Source organism: Acomys russatus, chromosome 25 (genome assembly GCF_903995435.1).
Source record: "Acomys russatus chromosome 25, mAcoRus1.1, whole genome shotgun sequence".
NCBI lineage: Eukaryota > Metazoa > Chordata > Mammalia > Rodentia > Muridae > Acomys > Acomys russatus.
Window position 1 is genome coordinate 17,255,698 of NC_067161.1, and position 17,908 is coordinate 17,273,605.

General features: G+C 44.7%; 1 protein-coding gene across 1 annotated transcript in view; it reads right to left on the reverse strand.

The window, feature by feature from the left end:
- The window catches only part of Dock2 (dedicator of cytokinesis 2), a 403,715-nt gene that overhangs the window by 358,056 nt on the left and 27,751 nt on the right, over positions 1-17,908 (reverse strand). The window contains exons 3-6 of the mRNA XM_051167750.1: positions 10,778-10,818; positions 9,660-9,715; positions 8,835-8,931; positions 4,365-4,513 (exon numbers count right to left, since the gene is read on the reverse strand). Coding sequence (XP_051023707.1) covers positions 4,365-4,513; positions 8,835-8,931; positions 9,660-9,715; positions 10,778-10,818 — 343 coding nt within the window. The remainder of the gene's footprint in view (positions 1-4,364; positions 4,514-8,834; positions 8,932-9,659; positions 9,716-10,777; positions 10,819-17,908) is intronic.

The window sequence follows — 17,908 nt, forward strand, 5'->3', positions numbered from 1 at the left end:
CCCAGGTCTAGCTGTCTTGGGACTCTGAGGAGTCATTTGAGGATTCCTCGTTGCTTGGATATGGAGGAGCTTGCCCACTGTCATTCTCTCTTGGAACCTGGGAGCCAGAGAGGCTGTCTTTCAAGTGGGTACCACAACACTGAACCAGCACTATTCATTCGAGGGAGTGAAATGTTTTGATGTGTTCTCCTCAGAAGGGATCCTCAGTGCTCTTCTCTGTTCAAGAAAGTGATACTACAAATCTGAGAAGGGGTAAAGCAGGGGACTCCACACCCCATAAATATTTTTAAAAGGAAGAGAATAAAGGCAAGCAGAACTAGATTTTGCCGAGCTTGCTATTACACTCTGAACAAATCCATCCTTTTCTGTGAGGCAGGCATGCTTCTTCTAGCACCTGTCTGCATTCACCACCCATCTCCCTGATTGTCGCTCCGGGTTTCTCTTAAGCACTTGTGTTAATCATACTTTTTAGTTACTGTGAACAAATGCTTTAAGGAAGCCGCTTGAAGAGAGGAAAGACTGGCTTTGCCTCAACAGTTCAGAGGTGTCAGCCCATCACGCTGGGAGACAATGGTGGAACAGCACAGTTCACATCATGGTGGTCATGAAGGAGAGAAAGGGGGAACAAGGCAGGGACCAGGGTAAGATGTGTAGGACACATTCCCTCAGAGGTCTACTTACCCCTCATTATCTCCCAGTAATGCCATCATACTATGAAGCCATCAAGGAAGCAATACACTCCGAGGCCTCGAGATCCCTGGTAACACCTTCATAGACACACCTGGACTTGTATATCAGCAATCCCTAGGCACTTAGTAATCCCATCAAGCTGACAGTTAGGATTAGCCACAGCTAGTTTTAGTTGTCAACTTGACTGCCTAGAAGCACCCAGTAAGGAACTTCTTAGAGCAGGTTGGCCTTGGATAGCAGCAGCTCTCAGAACACTCACAGGGCTTGCATATACAATATTTACATTACAGCTTATAACAGTAAAAAAAAAAAAAGCCTACAGTTATGAAGTAGCAACGAAATAATTTCATGGTGTGGGCATCACCACAACACGAGGAGCTACTTGGAAAAGTCACAGCATTGGGCAGGTTGAGAACCCCTAGCCTGTGTGTGTGTGTGTCTGTGAGGATCTGTCTTGATTACTAATTGATGCTGGAGGCTGAAGCCCACTGCGGGCAGCACCATTCCCAGACAGGTGGTTCCATGCTGTATAAGAATACCGGGTAAGCATATGCCTATGAGTGAGGGAGCCAGAAAGCTGAATCCCTCTGTGATTTCTGTTTCAAGCTCGTCTTTGGGTGCCTGCCTTAACTTCTCACAGTGATGGACTGTGCCCTGGAAGCGAAAGCCACATAAATCTGCTCCACTCCTGAGTTGCTTTCAGTCAGAGTGTTTTATTACAGCAACAGAGAGGAAACTAGAACACCCGGTAACTCCTGCTGGTCTTGTAGTCAGGGAAGCTGTCGTCCACTTTGTTTCTGTAAGCCCTCTTTTCTGTCCTTTCTCCTCTCTTGATAGGGACGTTTTCTTACCCAAAGTGTCTCTTTGCTTCCTCCCTCCCCTCATTACGCCACACAGATCCCTGGAGGCAGAAGAAGACAAGACTCAAGCCCACGAACTCTGGGTATGTACTGCCTGGTTTGGCTGCCTCTGGGATCAAAGCTCCTTAATCACTCTGAGAGCCTCAATTTCCTCGTGGTGTGATAGTAGGTGATAGTATCCACTCTATAAACCTATCGTAATGCTGAGCTGAGCTAATATGTGGGAAGTGATTAAGATGTTCCTGGCACATAGAGAGTGCTCAGAAAGTTGCCAACAGTGCTCAGTGCCTACTTACATGTTGTTGCCATCCGCGTTTTACATAGAGGCTATTATACACATTGCATCTGTCTGTCCCCCAAGGCACTACTCTATGTTCAATGGAAGTTGGTATAGGAACAACAGAATAGAGGGACTCAACACCTTTACAAGACGAAGTTCTACCTTCTCTGGTGTTCTTCTGGCAGCCATGAAGTTCTGTCCAGATGCTGGCCTCCTGCATGCAAGGAAGCCATCTATCCTATACAGGAGCCATGAGCCCTAGATACTATCGCAAGAGTAGAGTGTCAGTTCTCTCTCACTTCCAACTGAAGCAGCTTACAAGGGAAGCAAGAAGCAAAGGGGTCCCTTAGCGTAGGGCTTCGGGCTCAATGGTGAGACATCTCTCACTTCCACAAAGAGAATGGCTGAAACTGAAGACACTGGACCGGGCTATAGGCTGCTTCAGAGGGGAGCCTAGTTAAGAGACGCTGTCTTCCTCTTTCTTCTCCCGTTGCCGCCCTCCATTATTCAGTTACCACTCATGGAGTACCCACTGTGGGAGAGCCTTCCCAGCACAGAGTCGGAGAGATGACTCAGTCACGGTTTTAGAGGGGCTCTGGATATGAGGAGAGACAGTCAGAGGGGATGGTGGCCACTCCAGGTGCTCAGGGGCTGCCAGAACCCCTTCCAGACATTCAGTAAGGGAAGTGGGAAGGGCTTCCTATAAGTAGTGGCCATTTTCACCCCCCTAGCCCTTCTTGAGAGACCCACGGGGGAAAATAACATCTGAAGGTTATTCTGCAAGGCAGGAAACACCCCCAATTCCCAAATGCTCAGCTGCAACTGTTCTCAACTGAAGATGCGAGCACAGCCATGGCAGAAGCAGCTGCGTGAGGAGTCCTATCACTGGGGGTTGACATGCCAAGAAAACAGATTCAGATACACTTGCAAGATGCCATCAGGGGCCCAGCAGGGGGATGAGCCTCTGGGATGGGAAGCAGGTGGACTCTGGCCTCGCCTTTCTGTAATAAAGCCTCACCTTGGTGAATACAATGAAGGCAAGAGAGCCTGACAACCAAGTACCGCCATCCTATTCTCTAGAGACTTCCTTCCCCCTCAGGCCCAGGGTTCAGCTACCTTCTCTGCAATCTCTGAACATGCCATGCCCTCTCCTGCACCTTGGTGCCCATTTTTTTTAAATCAACTTAAAGCCCCTCTATCCTTCAAAACCCAAGGACCATCTCCTCGACAAAGCTTACCCGAGCTTCCATCTCCAAATCTATGAACAACATTCTTGCTTCCTAAGCTATTAAACTTCATGACAATATACAGCCGTTCAATCATAACATACTCCTAACTGGATGCTAGGACCTGGTAGCCTTTAATGCATAGACTTTTATTTTTACAGCACCCACACTTAATAGAAAAATCAATCCAGTTATAATTGCTTCAAATATTTATGTTGAAATAAATGAAAATATACGCATGAGTTTGGAGGGCATTGAAAAGACTGAAAAGGGGGAGAGCTTTACATTTTTCTGACATGACCCAGGTCTATATCCTGGGAGTGCCATTTACTAGCTATGCAACTCTGAACAACTTCACTCTGTAAAAAAAAAAAAAGTTATTTTATTTTTAAGTGTGTGTGTGTGTGTGTGTGTGTGTGTGTGTGTTCGTGTGTGCGTGTTGAATGCAGATTTCCTCAGAGTCCAGAAGACATGGTTGGATCCCCTAGAGCTGGAGTTACAAGCAGTCATGAGTCACATGTGTGTGGTGGGATTTAAGGTCACGTCCTGTGCAAGAGCCACGAGTGCTCTTAACTCTGGAGATATCTCTCCAGCCCCAACCTCACGTCTTTAAGAGCCTCAGCTCCTTCATCTAAAGTGAAGAATAAAATGGGGGGGGGGCAATAAAACTACATGCCCTACAGAGTTATTAAAAGAAATAAGTGAAACAATGCCTGTAAGAAACTCAGCACAAAGCCTGGTGCTTAATAAGTTCCAAATCGAGTGTTAGCTCTGACACTAATGTTACTGCCTCCGGAACGAGGCCTGCCTCGTCAATTCGTTTCATTTTATTCATAATGCCAGAACACTCAGATTCAACCAATTCTTGCTTCTATTTCCACTTGGTAAACACTTTTGATTACTGTGAGTTAGCTGGAGGCATGTGGCTTGGATACCTTCAAATGGGGGAAGGAACATTAAAGTTCACACCAGGAGCTAAAGGAGAGCTTTGTCAACACGAGGTAAAGTGGCATCAAGCCGAAAGCAAAAGAGCACAGCTGTACTCCCCAGTCCCTCGGAAGTAGGCTAAATGGTGTCCTAAATCTGTGTAGAAGCCAGTAACAGGCACTGCATAAGCAAGCCTGCACTCTGCTTGTGCGTCCCCGGGCCCCAGGGCATGATAACAAACACACACATGCAGGGCTAAGGTAACAAACAGCCTTCTCCCAAACAGAAAGCGGCAAACTCAATGAAACCAGGCTTCTCCAAGGGAGAACAGGAGGAAGGAGCAGCTGGGGAAGGAAGGAAAATTTCAGAGGCAAGAGGTACTTGTTGCCATAGTCGATCTTCGAGGTGACTTTCTGCTTGAGTTCCTTCAGCTCATCCTTGGGCAGCGTTCCTGAAAGGAGCTGGGACCGCCATTCCATCAGGTCGTACATCATAGACTGCACTTGGAGGAAGCGTTCCTTTTTGCTGGCCTGCAAGATGGAAGCAATGGTGACCACCTACCCATTCCAAAGGTATTTGGCAAGCAAGGCTACAGTCAGACAAGTACAATCAAACTACTCTTCCAGCCTTGCCCAGCTGTGCAGGGACAGCGAGAGATGCTCAGCCGCCGCTATAGCCCTTCTCCTGGGCCACTGGAATTTCCAAAGCAGAAATATTCTCAATCATTTCTTGGTTTCTAAAAACATCTAATGGCCAGGGCTGAAAACATGACTTAGCAATGCATAACACTAGCTGCTCTTATAGAGGACCCAGGTTCGATTCCAACACCCAGTTAGGTGTATCCTAACTGCCTGTGTCTCCAAGGGATGTGACCCTCTTCTGACCTCTGCAAGAATAGACACGCATGTAGCACACAGACATACATAGAGGCAAAACAGTCTCACATAAAATAAAAACTATAAATAAATAAATCTAGCAGCCAAAAGATGATACTCAAAGACAGTCCATTTTGCAAATATTTTCTTCCATTCACTTTGGGAAGTAAATAAAATAACTCAAGAAACAAAGAAAAAAAAAAGTTTTCTGATGTGCATCCAAGAAGAGTGTTATAGTCTGTATATGAAATGTCACGTATTAAAAGCTTGGTCCTCTCCTCCCTCCGAGTCTCTTGCTGTGCTTTCTGCTGTGTGTGCCAGGCTGGCCAGGCTGGGGGCATCCAGGGATTCTCTGCCTCCTGTCTCACATTAGGAAAGCTAGGGATGCACATGGTTACACTACACACCTGACCCAGACTCCCTGACCCCCGCTTGCATAACAAGCACTCCTACTCACTAAGCCATCTCCCCAGCCCAGTTCATTTTTTTTTAACACAAAAAGAAGGTTAGGGGCTCAGAGCTTATGGACAGGTACTGTAACAGGCGCCTAATAACCGTGCTGGGTTTCTCTGTTCTTCCACTGTTGTCTTGGCTGCCTGTCCTGTTCCTGTGATTAGATCCCCTGAAAAAAAAACTCAAAGAAGGGAGGATTTGTTCCTGCTCATAGTTGAAGTTTGAAGGCCATCCTGGTGGGAAAGCTAACATGGCAGGCGTGTGAATGGGTTGGTCACGTCTCATGAATAACAGGAGGGCAGAGAGCAAAGGGTGCATACTAGAGCTCAGTTCTCGGTCTCCATTTTATGCAGTCCAGAAACCTCTGCCCAGGCAAGCATTCTGATGCTGAATTCCATCCTTGGCCCATCTTGTTTTTACCGCATTTATTTGGAAAATAGTCTTCTAACTGCGTCAAATACTTCCACCTCTCCCTTAGATAAAGTATTGTGATATAATGATATATATATGTGGTCTCTGGTCTGGGAAAGTGCTCAGAAAGCCCTTAAAACACATACTGAGCAATAGAAATACTAGAAATGCCTTTGGTGATTTTGAAAGAGCTCACCCACTGATGTTTTTGTGCTAATGTTGTAACTTTGCTGGACCCCTAGATAGCTTCTGGATGGGGTCTGATGATCAGAAAAACCACACAAGTGATTAGGGGGCAGAACTTTCAGCCCCACTCTGAGCTACCTCATCTTTCCAATAGCAGATGATGTAATGCATTGAGTCTATGCAATGCAACTTTAATTAAGACCCTTGAGCAATAAGCTGGAGGAGCATCCCGGGTGATGGGTACTCATATACTGGCAGGGTGGCTTTCTACTCCACCTGTCCCTTCAACCAGGCTGGCTCTGGATTTTTTTCCCCTTTATAATAAAGCTGTCATCTTAAGTATAGCACTTTCCTGAGATCTGGGAAATTCTAATGAATTATGAACTCTGCAGTGAGAAGGGGGTCACCCAGGTGGGGAGAGGCAGTGAAGATACCTCAATTTGTAGCCAACTGCAACAGAATGCAGGTGGCCTGAGAACCCTGGCTGTAAGTAACATCTTAAGTGAGTACTAGGCTAAGGAGTCTAAGGCCAACTTCCAGGCAGTCAGTTACTAACTGAATTGTCATGTATGAACTTGGCTTGGGGTAATAAGAAATGTGACATTGGAATGACAGGGCATGCTATGACATTCATCACATAAATTATCTACATTTACTAAAAGGACATCAAATTTAGGTATTGAGTCACATATATGCTGTGCAGACATGACAAAAGTCACAGACACAATAATAAAATAACTGATGGTTGACTATTTCCATTTGTAGAGTAGAAGGCATGGTCAACTTGTGATAGACCCATTTCTTGGAGGAAAATAACAGATTTTTACAGGACATTATCTAACGATGCTTCAAGGAGTAGTAGAGATGAACAAGAAGTCACTCAAGTCACAGGATTCTCTTTGCTCCCTTGTTTGTGTAAATACGATTTGAGTGGTCTACACGTGTGTGTTAGAATTTTATCCCAATTATAAGGAAGTAAGAGTCAAAACCCAACTGTGATTTCTTATTTTAGTGGGCATGTTTTAGAGGATTATAGTTTATTAGGCAGAATTTTGTCTGAGGTAGAAATGAGGACATTTTGCCCAGTGGCTTTTTTGCCACATTGAAACCATCTCCATAAGGAGGTTCTTCGATGCTCATCATCCTCTTTAAGGTAGGCTGGGTATTGACAGGAGTTAACTTGTCTCATTGTCAGTGAATTTTTAAAATAATAAAATGTTTTTAAATGCCATATTCTGTATGTCTCTGAGAATTTTGAAGACCTTATCTAGCTATTTTATCTTATCTTTCTATAGAATCGTATTTATCTGTTACACCTAAGATGTATAGTCTTCTTTGCTATTCTCCTATGCTTCTCTCATCTAGAGTCCCAATAGGATGTCCTCCCCTCTGTCCCAGTTTCCTGGTAAGTGAAGGCGTTCGTGGGACATGACCCTTGGGCTAGTATGCAGATATAAGTGAGTATATACCATTTGAGTCTTTCTGCTTCTGGGTTAACTCACTCATTAGAGGGTCCTAGAAACCTACTAACCTGCACTCTCAGTATACTTAGGTAAGCAATTTTATTCCTTCTCAAATCTCTGATGGGGCTGAAGACCAGATAGTTTAGTTTTACTATTAAGCTTAGTTGTTTAGGGGTTAAGATGTTACTAGGTCTAGATAGATGTTTTAAGTTAATAATGATGAGATATGATAGATAGTGATTTACATTCAGAATTTTAGACTTACCAAGATAGGAAAGATGTTTTCTTCAAGGCTGCCAAATATAAATAGCCCAAACACTAAGAATGCAACATTTATTTAATTCCTGGTTATGTCATGGTTCTCCTTGCTGTAGGTAGTTTATTGTATATATGTATAATAATATAAATGTATATGTAAAAATATTTAATAAAAAAGAAAGAGGAAAAAACAAAAAACAACCCCCAAAAAATAAAGTTTACTAGGATGGAGCCCCAATGACAGAATCAAACATGAGAGAGAGCAATCAGATAAACACACACACACACACACACACACACACACACACACACACACACACACACACACACATTTTCTGCCTCTTACTAATGTTGACGTTCAGTGCCACTCTGGAAATCTGCCATCAAGAAAGCCTCTTTGTAAGTCAGCCTGCCTAAGGTACTTCAATACGGTAATAAAAGCAGAACAATACATACACTAAATTTTACTGACAATCGTTAGGAAGCTTACAGACTGAATGTGCTAATTACCTCATGTTAGAGTTCCACGTGGGTGTCAATATTTACCATAGAAGATAAGTCTACAGACAGCATGCACACACCAGTGGGTGTGTGTAAGGGTCTAACAAACTTGCAGTAAGCCTTGCTTGACATTTTCACTCTCAGCCTAATGGTTTGCTTAACTAATTGTTTTCATTAGGAGCTTTGATGCATCAAAGGAGGATTTTAAATTAAATTTGCTTTAAAACAGAGAAAACACATGAAATGTGGTCTTTTTTTTTTTTTCAGGGTCAAAGCGTCTTCACAGATCTGAAGACAGTAGCCATCAGTTAATTAATATATGACAAGTGGATATTTCAGAGTGCCAGCAGAACACCAAATCAAATCCCGGAAGACTATTAAAGGGACAGGGTACTAAACTGGTAAGATTTATTTTATAAACTGATAGCAAGGCGATTCATATGCAAACCCGAGTTCAACAGCTTTGGCACCTGTTTTAAAACACAAGACTGTTTGATTGGCCCTGTTGATTATAGCTGGCACTGCTGCCTGTGTGGCCTCAAAGGAAGCACTTAACCTCTCTGTGTCACAATGTCCTCTCACATAACAGTGTGCGCCCTCTCTTCTGCATTGCAGAGATCCAATGAGATGCAGGCTTAATGTCAAGCTTAAGCCTGAGCAGAAGCTGTAGTGCTCCTGCATCTGGGGATGGGTTTGCCTCTCACCACATAGAGCTGCTTCCAGATGCTCCCCCACTCCCAGAGCGTCGTTGTCACTTCCTGGGCCAGAGGGATTTCTGCGGGAATGATGGTCTCTGTGTTCCTATTGGGAGAGAAAGCGAGGCAGAATGGAGACCCGGGTGTGAAACAGAAAGTTCGGGAAACTTTGCAGCAAGCTGCAGCTATCATGCAAATAGATGGGCCTTCTTGTCTCTAAATGCCCTCCTTCAAGAGGGCGGCCCCTCCTGCTCACATACTCAAATCGACTTCATAAGGTCCAAAGGAAGCTGATTCTCCAAACTGACTAATGCCCCCCCATGGGGGGGGGGAAGCAGGGTGGGGAGGACACAAATAAACACAGCAGCAGAATGAGCTGGGCCCAGCACATCGGCCAACTCAGATGGCCAAAGCCAACTAAGCAAAAGCATCCATGAGGAGAGCCTGGCCTGACAAATAACACAAGTACCTCTGTGTGTGTGTGTTAAGTGGGTGCATGGGGGGGGGGGGCTGTCCACACATGTGCCTTTTGTGTAGAAGCCAGAGGACATCAAGGGACTGTTCCCCTGGGGGGGGGGGCAACCCCCTCCCTTTGCTTTCTGTGGATTTTGACACAGGATCTCCAGCCTGGCCCTTGACAAACAAGCTATGCTAGGTGGCCAGAGGGCCCCAGGGCCCCAACTGTCACTGCAGTCCTCAAGCACTGGGCTTACAAGTATATAACGCCACACTGGGCTCCTATTCCGTGTGTTCTGAAGGAACTCAACTCAGGTCCCGGTGCTTACAAGGCGGGCACTTGACCAACTGAGTCTCTCACCCAGTCCCCACAAGTACCTTCTCTTCTCCACGGTCACTTCCTTGATGTGGATAAAAGATGTAGGAAAAATGCCCTGTAGGAAAGAAAAAAATAGGAAGACATGTCATAGAAGAGTAACTGGTTCATTGTCCTTCTAGAGCTCTCCACCCATCCCCAACTAAGCTACTGGCTTTTGAAACCGCCAAACTTCCTGGGACTGGTCAGGTGGAGCAGGCACAGAGTCCTAACCCATGTGTGTATGTCTTAGTGTTCGGCATTCTACATCCCAAAGGATGCTTCAACACCATCATGGGCGCCTGTCCTCTCAGGTGGGCAAGAGGGGAGATCAGTAGAACAGGGCTGTGAACCCTTCACTCTCAGAGATGCAAGCTCACTTCTCCCCTTGCTGCCCACTTCCTGGGAAGCAGCACCCCTTAGTGGGGAGGAGGAGCCCTGGGTCTGAAACAAGTCCTTGGCTTTACTTGAGCTTCTGAGATGTGAGACTTCTCTTCCTGGCATTTAACTCATTGTCCTCTGGGAGGGCAGGGCAGGCTTGTGCATCCCTGAATGTCAGAGAAGATGCTTCATAACCATAGCCCAGATGACAAGGGAGCTTTGTCGGGCACGTGGAAATTTCTCTATGAATTCAAGCAGCAATCAGGGTGGGGGACACATGGCCACTTTGCTGTGCACCAGTTGAGAAAATGAAGCAGGCAAAGCAAGTGCCTGCTGCAGTGGAGATGACATGACAGAGCACTCTGTCATCTGGAAGGACACCTGGGCCTGTCCTTTTGTGTCACAGGGGGAGATGAGTGAATGCCCACACAATGCTAAAGGAAGGGACAGAGACTGGCTTCACCTATAAAGTGCACCATTCCCAGGGGACCCTGGGAAGGGGAATCATAAGCAAATGGCATGTCAACAAAGGCTGCAGGGAGAAGAGACCACCTTAAAGAATGGGGAAAGAGGAGAGAGTGGGGGCAGAGTGTGTGCAATGGGGCCCAGGAGAAGACATCAGCAGCACAGATCCTGGAAGGGAGGGCTGGGCTCTGTGTGCTGAACAGCAACACAGGGAAAGAACTCCCAGGAGAGGCAGTGGGGACAATGCAGGTGAAGACATCCTGCATTATCCCAGATGGAAACAACCTGACCTTACCTGTGACATTTTATGCTTTATGAGGTATCCTCTGTACCAGTCTGCAAAGAGAAAACAAAGGCAAAGGTCTTTTACATTTTCTGCATCTTTTGCTAGCTGTGTTTGTTTGTTTGTTTGGGGGGTTGTTTTGCTTTGTTTTGTTTTGTTGTCTGCTTATTTTCACCTAGCAAAGAAACGGTTGCAACCTGCTTTCAACCTGCCATATGGGACAAACCTAGAAGCCCACAGTACGACATACATTGTGTTGCCGGGTGTGGTGGCACACACCTTTAATCCCAGCACTTGGGAGGCAGAGGCAAGTGGATAGCTGTGAGTTTGAGGTCAGCCTGGTCTACAAAACAAGTCCAGGATAGCCAAGGCTACATAGAGAAACCCTGTCTCAAAAAAACAAACAAGCAAAAAACCAAAAAACAAAACAAAAAAAAAACCCAAACCAAAAGACATGCATTGTGTTGATTGCCATCATCTCCAAGCGACATCTACATGTACCAGGTGTCGTTCACACACTGATGTGAAGGTACCTTGGTGATGTCCCCGGTGCCCTGGGCCTTGTGGTCCTGTGTGCCTTTGGAGAGAAGCCTCAGCATCCATCAGGCAGACAGATGGCTCAAACCCACAGTCCCAGGTGTCCTTCCTTTCCTTATTCACCTGCGTGTGGTCACATGCAATGTTTGCAAGTCCTGTCTTAGGCATGGAAAGGCCCAGGGACCTGAGCCGTGATCTTAAAATAATATGGACAATTCTAACAGCCCCAAATGATGTCTAAAATGTGATTTTTCTGAAGTTAGTCATCACCAAACACATACATTCATGAACAGGTAGAGGGACAAACATTTTAAAGGACCCCCCCACCCCCCTCCCAAGGACTGTAAAAAGAATAGCTCAATTAACAGAAATGCAGATGACTCCAAGTCCTCTGACAAAATGAGTGCGAGTTCGCAGCACACAGTAGCGAGTCCACTGGCCTTTGAAATGATTGGAGCACAGCCACGTGGTGGCATTTGTCATCTTTGTAAATAAAAAGCACCTGCCAAGTGCCTCATTAACAGACCCTCATTATCGGGCTGACAGACTGTAACCAGAATATAGTCTCGACAGACATCCTCACAAGCCCCTGCTCCTCCCCCCACCCCCAAAATGACTGACATGCAAAGTCACTCTTCCAGTCAGGACCAGCTTGAAGGTCAGCGTCTAAAGGAAGTTTTGAAGCCACAGTAATCCATGGGGATTCTATTTTTGAGTGACAGAAAGTGAGAAGAAAGGGAAAGGACAGAGAGAAAACAGAAGGGAAATTAGGGAAGTTGGAGAGGAAGAGTCTGAAGCTTGGGATGAAAGCTTCCTTCCAGGAGCTATTCTGCATTAAGCCGTTTCATCTTCTTGATGGCCATATGGAGCAGGAATCAACATTATTCCGCTGTGCAGCTGAGTAGCCTACCCAGGACACGGAGATATTGAGCAATTCGTCCACAGTCACTCAACCAGTGCATGCTTGGATATAGAAGGAGCAGCCACTGCTAATCTTAGGGGAAGGAGTTTGGTGGTCATGTAATGCCCTAGTTCCATTTCTGTTGTTGTGACAAAAATGCCTTGAGGAAAAGACACTTGGGATGGGGGCATTCCGGTTCACGTTTCCAAGTCACAGACTCCTGAATTTTACTGTATTCACTGCAGCACAGTGACTAGTGTTATTACTAGCTACCATCCACAGCCACTTCAGTCATGACATGCTATGCACTTTCTCTCTTGTGGCACTTGCAGAAATCCTGTACACCAGAATTATCATTCCTGTTTCCTTGATGAAGTTGAAATATACATCAGTTGATGCACTGAGTTCACAAAGTTGCAGGTTTAGTAAAAGTCTGTTAAGCCAGAGCCCTTAAGACTCCTCAAATAATAGGGAACCAACGGTCTGCACTCAAAGTGTGCTCACATCTCTATTGGGGCACCCATCAGAGTGGAGCCAAAGGACTTCACCTTTGTGGACCTTTGGGATTCAATCACATGTGAATACCTTATAGGTCTCTCCCCCGGCTTTCAAAGCTTTGCTTCCTCCCGGGTAACTGTCATAATCCATATCTCATCTCCAATAATGCCCCAATTATGCCCCTAGTGTATACTGTGAATATACACCAGGTTACCTATTTTCAGGAACAGATCTTTAGAATAAGGTGACCTTTAGGATTGCAATATCACCATTAAGCAAGAGAGGGCTGTGATCCCAGCACCCTTAGCAACGTCACGATTGTTCCCAGGGCTTCCTCAGCCCTGCTGACCACCTCTTAACCCTGACATCAGTTCCCTAATCGGGTCTGCTGTCAGCTGCCTCCATGTGTGTGCTCAAGACTTTATAGGCACATAACCATTGGTGAAACTCCGTGATCAAAATTAGTCTCTTGTAACACAACCCTTAGCGAATCCTGGATTCGTCAAGCCTGAATGCTGCTTTAAGTTCAATAATATCAATATTACACTGACCCTTGTCATGAAACCATCACTAGCCCACCCTCCAATTCCTAAGTCAAACTCCTAACCACTGGAAGGTGGGACCTTAGAGGCTGCTCAGTTCATGGAGGTGGAACCCATCTGTATGGTAGTTGCCATCTTACAGGGGAGATCCCCACCCCCATCTCTGCCACGAGGTGAAGAAACAAGAAGAAAGTCATGTGCAAAGCATGTGGTTGTAGTCTCCAGCTCGCCCCTGCATTGTCCAAGAAACCCCATTCGTTCTCTCTTTCCCCCAACTCTGCCTATGCTGAGAAATTCCAAACAAAGGGATGGCACCGTCTAGGCAGCATGACACTTCATCATGTCACCCCAGCCTTAGTGCTTCATCTCAGAAAAGTAACACCTCCCCACAGAGGAGTGTCACAAAAACTATCTTGAAAACATGATTATGAGGGCTGGAGAGATAGTTCTGCAATTAACAGTAGCCACTGCTGTTGCAGAAGCTAGGAAGCTCAGTTCCTAGCACCCAAACAGCCTATGACTTGCTCAGCGGAGCTGAGATCTCTGGCTTCTGTGGGCACCTGAGTTCAAGTTCACACATCCATCCAGACACTCACATACATAATTCCAAATAAATGAGTAACGTGATTATAAAGGAATACATCTAGTAAAGGTACAAAACTTTGAACAGAAGGACACATTCCAGTTTCAAGATAACCATGGCTTTCCTGTTGACAAAAGGAAAGTTGGGACTATGGGAATAGGAAGCCATGGGTTTCAATCACATCTGAGCTTTGGGGGTTGGCTTCTGTTTTTGTTTTTGGATTTGGGGTTTTGCTTTGCTTTTTGGTTTATTTTGTTGTTCGTTTGAGGCAGGGCTTCTCTGTGTAGCCCCAGCTATCCTGGAACTCATTCTGTAGACCAGGCTGGCCTCCAACTCAGAGATCTGCCTTTCTCTGCCTCCCCAGTGTTGGGATTAAAGGTGTGCACCTTTCATCTGACCAATATCCGAGTATTACTAAGAAATATCTAAAGCAGGATATTACTTTTCATCTGCATAATGAGTACCCGAGAGTACTTCAGCTCTTAGTATTGAGATACATAATAATATCAAGATCACATAGCATCTATTCGATCAGAGGTTAAGTTAAGTATGGGCTCTGATTAAAAGCTTCCTATAAAGTAAAGAAAATAAAGAACAAAATTAGGTAGCAACTGGGAAACTGGGAAAAAATACTTACAAACTATTTACCTAATAAGGGGCAAATTCCCAAATTAATTAAGGTCTCATGTGACCCACTAGTATAAAAGCAAACAATCCATTTCAGACATTTCTCCAGAGAGTATACAAAACACCCAACGGGAATATGAAAAGTTGCCAGGCATCATTAGTTATCAGGGTAATGCAACTCAAAACCACTCTAAGACGCCGCCTGGTGACTACTGAGAATGCTTTCAAACACTCAAGAGGTAATAAATGTTGGTGACGGGAAAGGAAACAAAGTGTACTGGTTGCAGGAAGACAGATGAGTACAGCTACTACGGAAAGCACTATGGTGATTACTAAAGAATTTAAAAACAGAACTACCACACGGCCACCAAGCTCTCTTCTAGACATCTACCCACAGGGAGTGACATCATCAGCTCTTAAAGATGCCTATGCTCCCATATTCACAACAGTCTCCAGCTCTCTTTATAAAAGTTAAGAAGCAAAGGAAGCATTCATCAGTGAAGGCACCAAGAAACTGAGGTGTGAAAACTGTGGTAGCCAAACAGAATACTACTCAGCCTGGAAAAAAGAGACTCTGCTGGCTGGCAGAACCTGGGCCATGGGCTAAGTCAAATAAGCACATAACAGAAAAGAAAATACTGTATGATCTCACCTGTGTGTGGACTCTAAGAGCAATGAAGAGCCAGAGGACCCAGGGAGCTTGCTGTGAGGTAGTGTCTGCTAGTAACATCACAAGTTATATCCATGTAGTCTCACCAACATGACAAGTGTGAGCTGAACAAGGATAACACAACAGACATGCCAAAGTGCACAAGCAAAGGGCCACAGAACTACAGGCAATAGGGGAAAGCTGAGAGTGGTGGAGTTGGTCTTCCTGAGGGAAGAGCACACATTTGGTTGTCCAGTGCCAAAGGTCAGTCCTCAAAACATACATGCAAGTTATATTATTTGAACCGTACAGGTTATCTTCAGGAATATATATACGTGTGTGTGTGTGTGTGTGTGTGTGTGTGTGTGTGTGTGTGTGTGTGTGTAGAGAGAGAGAGACGTATACATATATATGCATGCAATAAAAGAGGCCAGAAATTTGGAAGAGAGTAGAAAGGGGTATATGGGAGGGCTTAGAGTAAACAAAGAGAAGGAAGAAAAGTAAAGTATAATCTCCGAGTTAAAAAATTAAAATAAGAGTCAAATACGTGGAGTTAGAAAACAAAACCATGGTGATGGAGGGGAGTAAAGGGAATGGAAGTATAGAAAACATGGAGAGATACAGTTCAGAAGTTACAAAACAGTGGATACACATACATAAGGTGAAGAAGTCAAGAACGGTATGTGCAGTATGGGGACTTTGGTTAATAAAACAAAATCAAAACTGGGTAGCTGTGAGATGATGGACAGCTATGGCAATTTTCCTCACTGTAGTAATCACCTCACTTCACTCTTTGGATTTCATAGCATCATGCTGTAGGCCTCAACTGTATACGGTAAAATATATTTATTTTAAAATGAGTGGGCACTCTGGAATCTACGTCTAGATTAGAATATAGACGAAGTTTTACTGTCCAGAGTGATTGCTGACAAGTTGAAAAAGCAGAGCACCTGGGTCATCAAAATTAAATTGGTGAAGTTTTCAGAGATATTTCCCTGTGTCTACCGTTAGGGAAATATTTTAAAAGTTAGTAGATACTATCTCCTTTTAGAAAATAATTGGGGCTGGAGAGATGGCTCAGCGGTTAAGAGCACTGGCTGCTCAGCCAAAGGTCCTGAGTTCAATTCCCAGCAACCACATGGTGGCTCACAACCATCTATAATGAGATCTGGTGCCCTCTTCTCTCTGATGTTCTCTTCTGTCATGCAGGCATACATGTAATAGAGTGCTTATATACATAAACAAATAGATCTTTTTTAAAAAAAGAAAATAATTACATTAATACCATAATCCAGCAAGTTAGATATATTTTCTATTTTGATTTCAGAACCTACAGACTTAGAATACCATTCTTTTTATTGGTTTTCCTTCAACATATTTCCATAACAACAGAATAACTGAGACAGAATTCAAGTTCTCTGACATCTCAGCCCCACCCTCACTTACAATACTCATCCAGAGAGTGGATGGAGCAGCATTCTCAAAACAATAGCGTACCTTTTACTCCAGGCTGCTTCCAGCACACATCTGAACAAAGGAGGCCTCTTGGCAAAGTGGTGCTTTTAAAGATCCCCTGTAAAGAGCTCATGATGGTCCTATTGTTTGGGTCATAATCACCCTTGACAGGGTTGCTAATACAGAAGGTGCTGTGGGCTCCTTTGTGCCCCACTGTGTGTGGTGGATTCAAGCCCTCTCTTACCACCCACTCTGAGTTCTTTATGGCCCACACAGTCCTGCGGGTGTGGGCATCTGCCAGCTCTGAAGAGCTGCAGATGTTGTCAGGTGAGAAGACTGGATCTCAGAAGGAGTCACTGGATAGAAAACAGTGCAGCATCAAATTGTTTTATAACAGCAAAAGATCTCCCAGCAGCCTCTCCTCTCACCCTCCCATGCATTTGTTTTACTGGATACTGTATTCAAACACATCTTAGAGCCTCCTTTAGAATCACCTCCTCCTTTCCTACTGGACCCCACCACCCTGACACAAGTATCAGTAAACAGAATGTGGGCTTTTCCAGACACTCCAAAGGACAAACCAGACACAAAGGACTAGGGTGGGACAAACATCAAACATCCCCTCCCCAATGTCTTATGAAGAAGTCTCTAAGTAAGTCCAGCTACTTCAGAAGAACATCCTCCACTATGGTCCAGGAGACAGCTAGGTGTGGTGGTAAAGAACCAGCCTGCCTCCATCGTAGGCATAAAAGCCACCTTATAGTAAAGACAAATTAGGTTGATTCCTGTTTATGATAAAACCTCTGCTTCTCAAAGATTGGGCTACACCCCCCACCTGTAACCTGACTATAGATGGTTCTGTAGTGTCTGTTCTCAGAAATGGCAACCATGGCTTTGTTTCACAAACTTGTTTATAACCATCTTGCAGCCCTACCTTTGTTTCAAAAGTTTATATGACCACCTATGACTGCCTTGTTATGACTTCCTTGTTTTTCCTACCTTGCAAAGATCTCTTTGCTTATGCTCTGCTCCTGTAACCCTGCCTATTTTGCTGGCCAAATTTGGAAATCTCCTACCCCTGAACTATAAAATCCTCATCATGCTTACATCCCATGCTGAATTCTCAAACCCTGCGTTAGGGAGAAGCAATCCATGTATACAAAAATAAAATAAAATAAAAGATTGCTCTAATTAATTTGCCCATGGTGATTTGGTTCAGTGATTTTTCTCCTTCCATCTCTGGGATGAACAGTGGCCCAGATCTTTGATCCCAGTAGTTGGAAGGCAGAGCCAGGCAGATCTCTATGAGTTCAGAGTCAGTTTGGTCCATGCAACCAGTTCTAGACCAGCA